The 14165-nt window shown below is 43.0% G+C and overlaps 1 protein-coding gene across 7 annotated transcripts in view; it reads left to right on the top strand.

The window, feature by feature from the left end:
* The window catches only part of Ankrd6 (ankyrin repeat domain 6), a 190412-nt gene that overhangs the window by 125639 nt on the left and 50608 nt on the right, over positions 1 to 14165 (top strand). For 6 of the 7 annotated variants that reach the window (XM_058575704.1, XM_046431472.2, XM_046431461.2 and 3 more), the window contains one exon: positions 7334 to 7614. In XM_058575704.1, the coding sequence (XP_058431687.1) occupies positions 7495 to 7614 (120 nt within the window). In that variant the 5' untranslated portion in view covers positions 7334 to 7494. Of the gene's footprint in view, positions 1 to 3183; positions 3606 to 7333; positions 7615 to 14165 lie in introns of those variants that run through there. The other variant, XM_058575687.1, reaches the window with a different exon arrangement.

The following is a 14165-nucleotide window of genomic DNA, read 5'->3' as shown; positions in this document are numbered from 1 at the left end:
AGAAAGGAGATTTCTACATCATAAGCCTTTCATTGTTTATATCTTTATTCAGTGATGCATCCCTATTCCTCCTATGTGATTTTAAAATTTTATTCTTTTTATACACGACAGTAGAATGTATTTGACATACATATATGGAATACAACTTCCCATTCTTTTGGTTGTACATGATATGGAATTACATTGGTTGTGTATTCATATATGAGCATAGAAAAGTAATATCCAATTCATTCTATTAACTTTCCAATTCTCATTCCCCCTCCCTCCTTTCATTCCCCTTTGTCTAATCCAAAGTACTTGTATTCTTCTTTGCCTCCCCATTTATTGTGAGCTAGAATCCACATATCAGAACACTCAGCCTTTGATCTTATGGGATTGGCTTATTTCACTTAATGTGACAGTCTCCATCCATTTACCAACAAATTCCATAATTTCATTCTTCGTGGCTGAGTTATATTTCATGGTGTATATACACATTTTCTTTATCCATTCATTTGTTGATGGGACCTGCCTTGTTCCATATTTATCTATTGTGAATTGAGCTGATATAAACACTGATGTGGCACCATCACCATAGTATGCTGTTTTAAGTCCTTTGGATATAAAACGAGTGGTATAACCACATCAAATGGTGGTTCCATTCCAAGTTTTCTGAGGAATCTCCATACTGCTTTCCAGAGTCGTTACTCTAATTTGCAGTCCCACCAGCAATGTATGAGTGTACCTTTTCCCCCCACATCCTTGCCAACATTTATTGCTGCTTGTATTCTTGAAAATTGCTATTCTGACTGGAGTGAGATTTCATCTCAGTTTGAATTTGCATTTCTCTAATTGCTAGAGATGTTCAACATTTTTTCATGTATTTGTTGACCAAAAGTATTTCTTTTGTGAAGTGTCTATTCAGCTCCTTAGCTCACTTATCGATTGGGTTATTTATTTATTTGGTGGTGGTGGTTTTGTTTTTTAAGGTTAAGTTTTTTGAATTCTTTATAGATCCTGGAGATTAAGGCTCTGAAGTGTAGGTGGCGAAGATTTTCCCCCATTCTGTAGGCTCTCTTCATGTTCTTGATTGTTTCTCCTGTGTGATTTTTATACCTGTAAGCAGCTTTTAATGAGAGGGTATGTCCAAGGTTTCCTCAAGAGCCTCCAGGTGTTATCCAACTTCTTCTGCAGCAGACTTTTTTTTTTAACTTATTTTTTTTTAAATACACGACAGCAGAATGCATTACAATTCTTATTACACACATAGAGCACAATTTTTCATATCTTTATATATAAAGTATGTTCATGCCAATTCATGCTTTTATACATGTACTTTGTTTTTTGCATTACAATTCTTATTACACATATATACCAGTTTTTCATATCTGTGTACAAAGTATGTTGACACTCCATTTGAGTCTTCATACTTGTACTTTGGATAATGATGACCATCTCATTCCACCATCCTTGCTAATCCTCTGTTCCCTCCCTTTCCCTCCCACCCCTCTGTCCTACCTAGAATTCATCTATTCCTCCCATACTCCCCCTCCCTACCCCATTATGAGTCAGCCTCCTTATATCAGTTAAAACATTTGGCATTTGTTTTTTGGGGGGATTGGCTAACTTAACTTAGCATTATCTTCTCCAATGCAATCCATTTATTGGCAAATGCCGTGATTTTATTCTCTCATTGCTGCGTAATATTCCATTGTGTATATATGCCACACTTTTTTTTTATCCATTCATCCACTGAAGGGCATCTAGGTTGGCTCCACAGTTTAGCTATTGTGAATTGTGTACAGCAAACTTTTTATGCCTCCTGCAAGGATGATTATTTCAAAGATTCAGTAGGTGTCAGATTCAGAAGAGAAGAGTTAGTGTACTTGGATGTACATGTTGCTTTGTAATGGTGGGTGGGGTGTACAGAGTGAGTCAGAAGCTTGCTAGGAGTGTCTCTGCTCTGTCATTTCCTTTCTTTTTGCAGATAACCCTCTGGGACACCAGGCTTCATGAGCGGTCAGTGCTGTCTGTCCCTGTGGGTAGTTTTTAAGGGTCCCTACCTGTGGGAGTAGACATTCTCAGGAGGAAATGTTCTGGGAACTTTGAGGAAACAAGCCACTCTGCTTTGTGTTTGTGTTGTACTTGGTTTGTCTTTTCTGTCACCTGTTCTTTTGGACCCTAATTGTGGCTTGTTGGTGGCCAGGTGATGAGCTTCTTCAAAGTGAGGATTAAATCACATTCACCTCTATTGTAACTTCACTTTTCTTCCAGTGGTGATCACAGTATTCTAGTAGTGATTGCTTTGGGGTAACTGGTACAAGTTTTGTGTATTGAGAAAAAGCTTGCTGGGTGTGGTGGCCCAGGCCTGTAATCCCAGATTCTTGGGAGGCTGAGGCAGGAGAATTGCAAGTTTGAGACCAGCCTCAGCAACTTAGGGAGGCCCTAAACAACTTGGCAAAACTGTTTCCAAAAAAAAAAGACTGGGGGTGTAGCTCAGTGGTTCAACACTCATGGGTCCAGTCCTCAGTACCAGAAAAAGGTGGGAGAAAAAGCTTTTATTATTTTATTGGCAATTTATTTCCCCATTGGAATTCATCTTCTCTGCAATGCACTGGCCAGAGTCCCAGCCTGTTTTGTCCTTGGTATAAGCCAAAGAATGGCCAAAGCAGAATCCTAGTCCATTGCCCACAAGAGCTCTTAGCCTTAGGGGGATAAAGGGTCAGAAGGTTTATGTTGACAGAGTAATTTTCCCATCTCTGGGCCAATGATGCCATCTTTAGAAAAAATAGGGGGAAATGTGTGGATGCTGACTCAAGCCAAAACAAAAGCCTTCTTCCTTCCTATGATCCCTCCAGGTGGGAAGTTTCAGTTGCTTCAACAAGTGGGCTACAAGGGCACACCTGCTGTGTGCCACCTGCAGCACTTGTAAAAGCTTATGAAGGGTTCCTTTTCTCCCTTCCCCCTCCACCATGGAGACTGTGGAGGAGAGTTTGTAAGGCAAACTGGATTGCAAGCACCAGGGATGGCTGCTCAGCCAGACCCCGTCTCCCGTGTTGCCCAGTCACTATACAGAGCTTCCCTGCCTGGGAGCCCACAAGGCTCCCTGGGGCCCACAGGGGAAGACGTTTTGCTATTATGAAGACGGTTTGTTACAGATTTTGGCCCTTCCTGCATGTTCTCTCCTTTCTTGCATTACTGCTCAAAGAACACAAACTTTGTTTCTCCGTCATCCGAGCATCATTCAGAAACGTTCTGCTGATCTGTGAATCGTTGCCTGGCTCTTCGATCCAGGCAGTGTTACAGGTCCTCTGCCGGCAGGAGGAAGCAGTCCAACAAAATCTGAAGACCCAACACTTTCAGAAGCAGTGATGATCAGGCTGGCAAACCACAAAACCTTTCGAGCTGAATGGATGTCTTATTAAGCCTTTAGATGTAGTGTGGCCAGCGTCGTCAGCAGAGGAGACTAAAGAGGAAAAAAGGGCTTGCAAGCGTTGTGTGGTAAATCACTGCAGACCCACTGGGAGTGATGGCCCTAGGAAGTGAATGATCTCGCCAGCAAAGAATTGACCGCAGTTTTCCAGAAACAGAACATGATGTACAACAGGGAGGACAGACCCCCGGATGTGAGTACAATCCCTTCAACACAGGATTTGGAGCAATGAGAGCAAAGCTAATTATTATGACTGGTGGTGCTGCCTGACCACAGGCTCTGGGGGCCTGGGGGCCTGGGGGCCGTCTCTGGGCGGGTTGTGCATAATGCCTGTTAGGGACTTTTTTTTGAAGGTCTCCTCTTAGAATATTTTGCCTGTCAGGAGACTTGAACGTAGTGGCTTTGAGATATTGGCACCAGGCAACATTATTATAAATCTGCAAGAAAACGGCAAAAGCAAACCTTAGACTCTTGCTGTGTAAAGAAAACCTATCACATCACAGACCAAGCAGCTGTGTGACCTTCTGGCATTTGTGATAAGAGACAAAGGAATTGGCAAATTGGAAAACAATGATGGGCAACGGGCAGGGAAGAGGGTATTCTTTCTTTCTTAGGCTGAATTCCTTTCTGGATTTGGGGTGCTTATTATATACTTACACTCATGAATTTCTTTTCTGGTTAAAAATGGGCAGCATGCTTGCACTTAAGGTTTTTCCTCCAGAACACTGTGTAAAATGAGCATTGTGACAAAGATAGGCTTGGGGCAGAAGAAATTCCTCACTGCCAGGAGTGGAAAATGTCTCGGATGGTAGCTATCTATTTGGAAGAGGAAGCTCAGATTTAATGAGGGAATGGGGTTGCTACGCCAGGCCCAACAGGTTGGCAGTGGAGTTAACTCATTAACTGCAGGCTGGTTGCCACTTTTATTACACTGTAGGGGGTTGTCCATCCCCTCTTACCCCTTGGCCCTCACCTGGCTCTGTCCTGCCTGACCTGCTGATTTCCAGGCATCAGATGAGAAGCAGAATATCTTCTCACTCCAAGTGAGGGTGCAGGAGGAGATGGGAAGCAGAGAAGACTCAGCTGCTATGATCTCTTCATATCTACCCTGTGTGAAACACCTATAGGCAAATGCTGGAGGTCCCAGCAGTGAAGCTGTTACTGTACTTAAATTGGGAATGAGCTCAAGATGTCCAAGTACTGCTGTTAGCAGACTAGGGATTGGAATCTGGCGTTTTGTTCCTCATTTTGCAGGCAGTTTTCTGTGCAACTCTGATGGGGGTTGGGGAGTATCCAGATTATCTTTCTTCCCAGCCCACCTCTCCTGCAAGCTGTTCTATGGGTATATTGGTGGTGGTGGTGGTGGGACAGAGGTGTAAAGAGCATCCTTAAATAGATGTAACTGAAAAGTAAAAAACAAAATGACATTTCTGGCCAATCAAAATTTTCTCAACACTGTAGTGTTTTTCTAGAAAAATTAATAATGAGGGCTGGGGCTGGGGCTTAGCGGTAGAGCACTCACCTCTCACGTGCGAGACCCTGGGTTCAATCCTCAGCACCACATAAGAATAAATAAGTGAAATAAAGGAATTGTGTCCAACTACAACTAAAAAATAAAAAAGATATGGGTTGGACATTTAAATGGCAATCGTCTAAACAAGGCTCATTCAGCCAGAAGTTCTTATGCAGGCTGAGAGGCTGAATTTGTTGCATGAGACGGGAGAGTAGAAGCGGAATGGCCATCAATTCACCTGAAGCCAGTTGGACCTTGTGTCCCTTACTGAGGAGACTGAGCAATGTTGCTGGTGTGACCTCGGTTAAGATTGCGGCCAAGGTCTGTAGCCTTAAGAGCTAAGCTATGGAGTAGAATTTTAGGCGTAATTTTTGTATAAACTGAGCCATTGGACTAAAATACCCATTGCATAAAAGGTTCTGGAATGGAATGGGGGGGGGGTAAGGTCAAATGTACAGAGATAACAAATGGGTAGAATGAAGGAGAGAATGGCTGAGAAAGGAGATCATTTAGGAACCCATGTCTAATGTTGTGTATTTTCCTTGCATTTGGGCCTGGAGTGATTTTGCAATATTTGGGTAAACAGAGCAGAAACTTAGTATAATTAGTTTAAATAAAAAGATGTTGTACTTGTGTTGATAAACACAGATCAGTTCCAAATACTATGACAATTTAGAAAGCATAAAGCCCAAACAGTGTGGCTATAGAAACTTTCAATGGAATTTCTTGCTCCATCTCTGTGTTTTTGAGTCTTAACTTTATTTTTTCATTGACCTTTGTGTTCAGAAATATTTCTGATGCATTCCAAGGATCTGTGACTGTAGCTACTCCAGGCATCCCTGCTTTGGATGTCACCTTCACATTTGTCATGCTTCTAATGAGTCTGGTGAGAAGGATGGGTTTTCCATATTCCTTCTATTTTTCCTCTCCTTGCTACCCTTTGCCTGCATTTTGGGTTAGAGATGAAAAACAATAAAAAATGTAATGATGCACAAATTGCTTTGTGGGTATAACAATTATCTTTCTAAAGTTACAGTATTTATTTTTGGCTAACACTTTCTGTAATAAAATGCCATTTGTAAAACCCACCATAGTCCTAGCAGAAAGATGTCCTATGTCTGTTCTCTGTGTGGGCCCTTAACCCCAGTCTCCCAAAGTGGTTGACCAGATGACTGCTTGAGCCCAATATGGCCAAGACCTTTCCAAGCCAGGTCAGGGTAAATGGCCTTAATCTCTAGAGACTGAAAGAATTACTGAGTTTGCTGGAAGCAATTGTAAAAGATGCTGGTATCTTCTAGACCTTTAGAATTAGAAGGTGTGGTGTGGTCTGGGTTGAAGAATGGTATTTTTTGGATACAGTGCTTTATTTCCATTTGTATATATTGATGTTTTAATAAGTGGTTTAAAAAACAAAGAAGTCCTTACTTGTTCTCCTAGCAGGAGTCGGTTAGATCTCTAAGCATCCCTTCTTCTGCCCAAAGAACTCTTCCCCTTTGAAACAGTTATCAGTGGCTTGGGTTTGGTCTAATGGTGACTGGGGTTACTGAGAGGAGTCAATCTTTTAAATCCTGTTCATTTTGGTCACTGGGTGGAAAGAGCTTAAGTTTATTTCTGGTTGCTACCTCTGGACCACTGCCCAGAGTCGGGACTTAGTGTCCTGAAGGTGACTTTAGTGGGCCATTTGTTTTATTTCCATTAAGTGAAGAAGCAACACCATGAGCCTCTCCTGAATAGACAGAGCTGCTGTCAGGTTTAGCATCCATGTGGGTCCCAAGGTGGATTGTTTCGGCAATCTGAAACTGGGAGTCAGCGGAGCCTGTGCCCAGCTCTCCATCTGTTCCAGAACTCGGGAGACTGTACTATTACAGTAAGAACAGGGTAAAGGGAGACAATTGCAATGAGTGCAGCGAGAAAAACCCCAGAGAGAGATCCCATCTGTCACTCTGGGAGGTGTAGTCCACCAACCTCAGCCTGCCTTTGTGAATCAGCAGGCCAGCTGCGGTGGACCCAAAAAACCTGGTCCAGAATGTTGTTGGTAAAGATGCACAGTATGGTTATCTGCTGGAGGTGGGTGTGTAAACCAGCTGGTGTCTGGGAGATTATATTAGGCCTCTTCTACCCAGGACTAAAATGCAGAGCCATCCTTGAAGTCCTGGTTATTCTTCTCTGGAGAATATTGCTGAAGTGGGAGAAAGAGAAAGGGGCTTAGCATATTTTGCCTTCCCCTAAGAAACTCCCTTCAGGGGTTTTGCCGTGGAGAGTGTGCTGCTGCACATCCTGTCTCCCTTTGGCTTCCTTCCCTGCAGTGTGCAACCAGCAGAATGCCCTTAAGTCAGAGAAGAGGCATAGTTTCTTGGGTACTTGTGTGTCAGATGACACTGATTACAGCTTTGTTTTATAATCCCTAGGTCCTGAAGATGGCATAGTAAAAAAAAAAAATAAAACAGAAGGCACCTTCTAATGATCGTGAACATCTCTACCCGTGGATGCCAGCCCAGGCCAGTGGCTTCGTGTTGAGCCGAAGGAACTTGTCCACTGTATTGCCGAAAACCTCTTTCTCTCCTAATTCATGAGCCAGCAGGATGCGGTCGCTGCGCTTTCAGAACGCCTTCTCATAGCTGCGTACAAAGGCCAAGCGGAGAATGTGGTTCAGCTCATCAACAAGGGCGCCAAGGTAGCGGTTACCAAGGTAACAAGAGGAAAACGCTGCAACCATTCCCTGGGAACTAGCCTACCTCTTAACCATTGTCCATAAAACTGTTGTTTTTAATTCACAGCTTTCAATGAACTGGCTTTCGGTCCAGTGACAGGTTTGGGGGAGAAAGGAGGGGTATTACGAATGCTTTCATTGCCATCTTTCAAATGAAATAACTTGTAATTAGCATTTGACAGTCTTTAAAATCATAGCATGTCTTTTTTTTCTTACCTACTTATTTTAGTCAAACAGACAAGAGATCTCTTGGGAGTAGTTGGGACACAAAAGCTCACTGGGCAGAGTGTGTGATAATCACATTAAACAAGCCTCCTAGGGCCAGCTAGTGGTTGGGAAAACCCCCACCGCACAGTCTCACTGTCCCTGTGTACACAGTGACAGCCTGGACCAAATGACCACCACCACCTCTATGGGTTTTGATTTTTATGAGTCAATGAAAAATGAGTGGCAAACTATGGAGGACACTGGTTTTCCCTCACCAACAGATGATACCATGGCAGACAAGAGAACATACTGGTCAAAGGCAGTTTTGTAGCAAGGCCAACAAAAGGCAGTCCTGTGCAGTTAGATGTCAAGTTCAAATATACCTGTGGAGGATCACCAACGGTGAGCACTTACCTAGCTTGTAGCATACAGCCCTCTAGTGGAGGTTCTCTCCTCACCACCACTGTGGAAATGAGGAAACTGAGGCACAAAGGGACTTGAGTAACTTGCCCAGGCAAAAATGCAAATTTACCCATGGAGTCAGGCTGCTAAGCCCACCCTCCAGGCCACCCCAGAGAGCTGTAGAGATGGAGAAGGAGTTTAATTTTCAAACAGTATCATCTGTTAACATCTAGAGATTGGCCAGCTCACATTTTCAGTTACTCATATATCCTCTCTGTATTGCATACAGGTTTCTAAAAAAGAGGATCTTGAGCTGCTTGTAGGTCACCCATGAAGCCTAACAGTGGGATGCACAGAAATAAATTGTTTATAACTGAATATGGAGTGAGCCTTAACCCTGGCTTCTTGTGATCTGCCCATAGTGTTCTTCAGGACCCAGGCAATCACAAGAGAGTGTATGAACTCTGTAGTTACAGCATGTGCTCACAGGTTTTATTTCTGCTTTGTTCGCTGATTGTGCAAGTTGCTTAGCTTTTTTGAGCTTCAGTTTCTGCAACTGTAAAACAGGTATATAACAACCCTGAAAAGCTAGTAATGATAGCAATAAATTAAAGTACATAATCTGCAAGTTTTTTTTTTTTTTTTTTGGTACTGGGGATTGAACCCAGGGTTGCTTAACCACATCCCCAGCCCTTTTATATGCTGTATTGAGATAGGATCTCACTGAGTTACTTAGAGCCTTGCTAAATTGCTGAGTCTGTCTTTGAACTCATGATCCTCCTCTCTCAGCCTCCCAAGCTGCTGGGATTACAGGTGTGCACCACCATGCCTGGCTGGCATCTGCAAGTTTTTAACATAAACTTCATAAGGCCCTGAGCTTGGTTCCCAGTGCTACCATAAACAGCAACAACAATGAGAGCTTAAGCTTACTTCTGTGCTACCTCTGGACCACTGTACTGAGTAAGGACTTGGTGTCCTGAAGGTGATTTTAATGGGCCATTTGTTTTCCTTCCATTAAGTGAGGAAGTGACATCATGAGCCTCTCCTAAATTGATAGAGCTGCAACAATGGAAACAAACAGCTTTACTGAGGTATACTCACCCATTATTAATTGTACAATTCAGTAATTTCTGGTGTATTTACAGAATTGTGCAACCATCACCACTGCTGCAGGCTGAATTGCCCCACAGCTTTTATATGTTGAAACCCTGGTCCCTGATGTGGTAGAATTTGGAGTCGGGCCCTTTGGGAGGTAATGAGATTTTGATGAGGTCATGAGCATGGGTCCCTATGATTGGTTAGATAAGGGTCCTTATAAATAGAGATACCAGAGAGCTTATTCTTCCTCCCTGCCATGTGAGGACACTGAGACGGGGTGGGGGGGGGGGTGCATCAGCAAGCTAGGAAGAGAGTTCACCAAAACCCACATGCTGGCACCCTGATCTTGTACTTCTCAGCCTCCAGAACTATGAAAAATTTCTGTTGTTGGCAGCATGGGAAGACTAATTCAACCACGTTCTAATATTAGAACGTTTCTATCACCCCGGTAAGAAACTTCATAGCCACTTGCTATCAATCCCCATTTCTATCCCCAGCCCTTTGTGGGGTTTTTTGTTGTTGCTACTGAGGATTGAACCCTGGGTCCTTTGTCACTAAGCTACATCCCCAGTCCTTAGCTAAGTTGCTAAGGCTGGCCTCAAACTTATGATCCTCCTGCCTCAGCTTCTCAAGTTGCTGGGATTTCAAGCATGTGCTGCCCATCCTAGCCCATCTTAATTTAAGTTTACAATTCAGGGGCATTGAGTACAATCATATTGTTGTACAACTTGTCACCATCCGTCTCCAGAAATTTTTTTCATCTTTCCAAACAAACTCTATACTCATTAAACACTAACTCCTTATTTCCCCTTCTTGGTACCTGGAACCCACCATTCTACTTTCTACCTTCCTGAATTTGAGTACTCTGGGTACCTCAGGATGTGTGGAATCCTATCATATTCATCCCCTTGTGACTTACTTATTTCACTTAGCACCATGTGTGGTATATAGCATGTTTAGGGTATCATTCCTTACTAAGGCTGATTAATATTTCATTTTATGTGAATATCGCATTTTGTTTATCCTTTCCAGAACCAATGGACACTTGGGTTGCTTCCACCTCTTGACTGTTGGGAATTGTGCTGTATAAACTGGGTGTAAATGAGTATTTAGGTCTTTGCTTTCATTTCTTCTGGATATGCACCAAAAAGTGGAATTGCTGGATAGTGTGGTAGTTCAATTTTTAAATTTTTGACAGAACTGCTTACTAGTTTCCATGTTTTTCACAGCCTGCTCTCCACAGGGTAAATCTTAGATATGCCACTATCATTGAACATAGATCGAATTGTCAGCTATAATGGCTCCAATCTCCCATTGTGTGGATAAACTGTGGATTTTATTCAGTCACCTCCTTATGAGCGTTTAGGTTGTCTACAAATTTTGCATTCTTTGCTATCATAGAGGATGCTAGGTGTCTTTCAGATTTAGGAGAATATCTGTTAGGTAAACGCCTAGAAAGAGAATTCCTGGGACAAAAGCCATAGTCATTGATATGTTAATGATTTCCACTAGATAGGAGGTAAATGAGTGTGGCCCATCAAGAGTTTTTAGGAATAAAGTTCAATGGATCATCTGGGTGAAGAGCCAGGGCTTGGGTGGGACACTGTCTGAAAGACACATCTTGGAAATGGTTGGGTCAGGGCTTTTAGAAGCATAGAGTCTGATTTCATTATCTGAATGAAAGTTTGAAAATGCTTGGGAAAGACCCAGTTGGGTGTAGGTGGGGTGATTATATTCATCCAAAACAATAACACCTTTAATAATGAAGGAATTTAGGTGACTGTCCCTCAAAGTCCTGTGTGGTATAGGTTTGGTCTCCCCTGTGATGCTGGAGGTGGAATCATTAAGAGGCAGGGCTTAGTGGGCATTCTTCAGATCAGTGAAGGGCATGCCCTTGGAGAGAATGACAGGTCCTCACTTGGACTTCCTTTTTTGCTCTCTGTCCATGAGGCAATTGGTTTTGCTCCACCAGGTATTGCTCCATATGTGTTGCCTTTCCACCAGAGGCCTAAAAACCATAGGCTCACCCCATCGCAGAGCAGAAAAAACTCTTCAGCCATGAGCCAAACCTTTCCTCTTTACAAGTTATCTCAGATATTTGTTGCTGTAACAGAAAGCTGACCAATACAGGTTTCTACTAATAACTGTGCTTTCCAGTATGCATAAACAGATAGCCCCAGGCAGACAGGAATACACTGCCCACTCTAGTAGAAAGGCACCATTTTCATTCAGTTGGGGACCCTGTCCACTTCAAATTATGGGTTTGTGTTTAATAGTAGGACCTACTGCAAAGGTGTGGGTCAGAACTTGGGTTTCCCAGCTTGTTTTGTAGTCATTTCCTTTAAGCTCACAGTTCCCAGGAGGTAGGTGGGGGAGAAAATAGATGTTTACATGTAAAGGGGTTGATGGCCAGTGCCTCATTGGAGGGTTCTTCTTCCTGCCAAGGAGGGTGTAAGACACCTGAGAAATTAAAGTCTAGAATAACTAGTGAAGAACAAAAGACAAAGAATCAAATATATTTTCAAAAATGGAGCCCTGGTAGGTTTAGTCCACACAGGAGCTGGAATTAGACAAGGCAAAATGGCTCCAGCAGTTTATTTAAGGGGGTTCATCAAAGGCAGGGATGAGATTTCAGGGGTGGATTCTTGTTTCATGCTGTCTTGAAGTCAGCAGGTCGATTGGCATCTTGGCAGGTCACCCCATCTCTGCTGTGTGGGACCTTTGGCAGAACCAAATACGAATTCATAATGTGTCAGGGCAGTTAACCAGAAGGAATGTCCACTGGTCATTCCCAGACACCAGATGTTCCTATTCAATAGACTCGATGCATGGTGGACCACACGCAGCCCATGGATGGCTCACAACGTAGAAGGTTGCTAGTCAGGTGAAAACTTTCACTGGAGAATGTGCTGTAGGTCATGTGCTTTTTCCAGAAGACTCTATGCACTAATTTATTAAAATATATAATTTCTTAAAAATACTTAAGTTAGTAATGACTTAATAAGCAGTTACAAAGCTTTACTAATCTTTCTCCCATGCTGTCTCCTCACCAGGGTTTCCCATCTGGAAGGCAACCTGTTGCCTGTTTCTTTGAGATGTTTCCCTACTTTCTTTTTCTTTGTACTGGAGATTGAACCCGGGGTGCTTTCCACTGAGCTACATCTCAAACCTCTTTTATTTTTTCTATTTTGAGACAGAATCTTGCTAAGTTGCTGAGGCTGGTCTCAAAATTGCAATCTTCCTGCCTCAGCTTTCTGAGTCGCTGGGATTACAGGCATGCACCACCACACTCGGCTGTTTCCCTCTTTTTATACAAATTGTGGAATACTATACATACCCTTCTTCACTTTTCTTTATTTAATGATGTATTAATGATGTATGGATGAACCATAATTGATGTATCCAATCCCCTATTGGTGGACAGTTAGGTTGGGTTAATCTTCTGCTTTTACAAATTACACTGTAGCGACTTTTTTCTGGTGTCTCTTTGCACAGTGTGATGATGTTTGATTTCTCTAAGTGGCACTGCTGGGAGAGAGTGTGTGTGCCTTTGTAATTTTGATAGCTACAGCCAAATCACTCTACAAAGTGGTGGTGCCAATTTACACTCCATCAGCAATGTGTGAGAGACCCGTCAGACACTGGCCCAAGGGAACACTGGCTCTCTTCCTGACAGCTCCCTCCTCCCTCTTCTCCTTCATTTGAACTCATCTTACCTTTCTAGCATTCTCTCTGGGAGCTCTCTGCTGTAACTGATTTGACCTCTGTTGGGCCTTTACTCCCCTTCACTCCAGCATGAGTTCCATAGGATTTTCTCTGGGTTGTTTCTGGGGCCAGCTGCCTGGGAATTAGAGGAGCAGGGAAGTGGCTAACGGAAGGGAACCCCATCTTTTTTCTCCCCTTTCTTGCTCTCCATTCATAAGTGGATGGAGGGTTCTCACCCTTGACAGTGTGAGACTTTTGATCTGACACCCAGGTGTCCCAGTGTGTCCTTGGCAGGAGGGCTGGAGCCCGCACAGGGCTGACACAGCCCCTGATTCTGCTCCAAGCTAGTGGATCCATGTGCTCCACCGAGGAGTTGTATTCTGTTTGAAACAAACAGGGCGTTGAGGGCATATAGTTACATATATATGTAACTATATATATGTAACTACATAGTTACATGTCAGGCCAAACAGAGCATCTGCTTTTATTTTTTTCTCTCCTTCAGTGCTGGGTATTAGACTCAGGGTATCATACAGGGTAGGTGGGTGCTCTACCATTGATTACGCCCTAAGCCCTAGAACATCTGCTGTTCTATATTACCTATAAGTGTTCCCTATGGGAAGAAAATCTCAACTGGGAAAACTTGGTCTTTTGTAGTCTGTCATCAAAAATAATTGGGGAGGGGCTGGGGCTGTAGCTCATTGCCTAGCATATATGAGGCACTGGTTTGACCCTAAGCACCACATTAAAAAATTAATAAAAATATTGTGTGTTCCTATACAACAACAAAAAATTAAAAAAAAAATGGGGAGCCAGGTGTGGCAGAGCACACCTGTAATTCCAGCAGCTCCGGAGGCTGAAGCAGGAGGATCATGAGTTCAAAGTCAGCCTCAGCAACTTAGGGTCTCACTAAATTGTTTAGGGCCTCACTGTCTCAAAATAAGAAAAGAGCCAGGGATGTGGTTAAGTGTCCCTGAGTTCAATCCCTGGTACTAAAAAAAAAAAAAAAAAAAATGGGGGAAATTTGACTTACCGTGGCAATTCTGAGTGACAGTTTTAAAATGAAGATGTGTTAATGGTTTCCACATTAATGGGTTCAATAAAATCTTAAGATGTTC

The sequence above is a fragment of the Marmota monax genome, unplaced genomic scaffold (assembly GCF_021218885.2).
Source record: "Marmota monax isolate L192 unplaced genomic scaffold, Marmota_monax_Labrador192_F-V1.1 WCK01_AAM20220418_F8-fsc00013, whole genome shotgun sequence".
Lineage (NCBI taxonomy): Eukaryota > Metazoa > Chordata > Mammalia > Rodentia > Sciuridae > Marmota > Marmota monax.
This window is presented reverse-complemented; position numbering and strand designations above follow the sequence as displayed.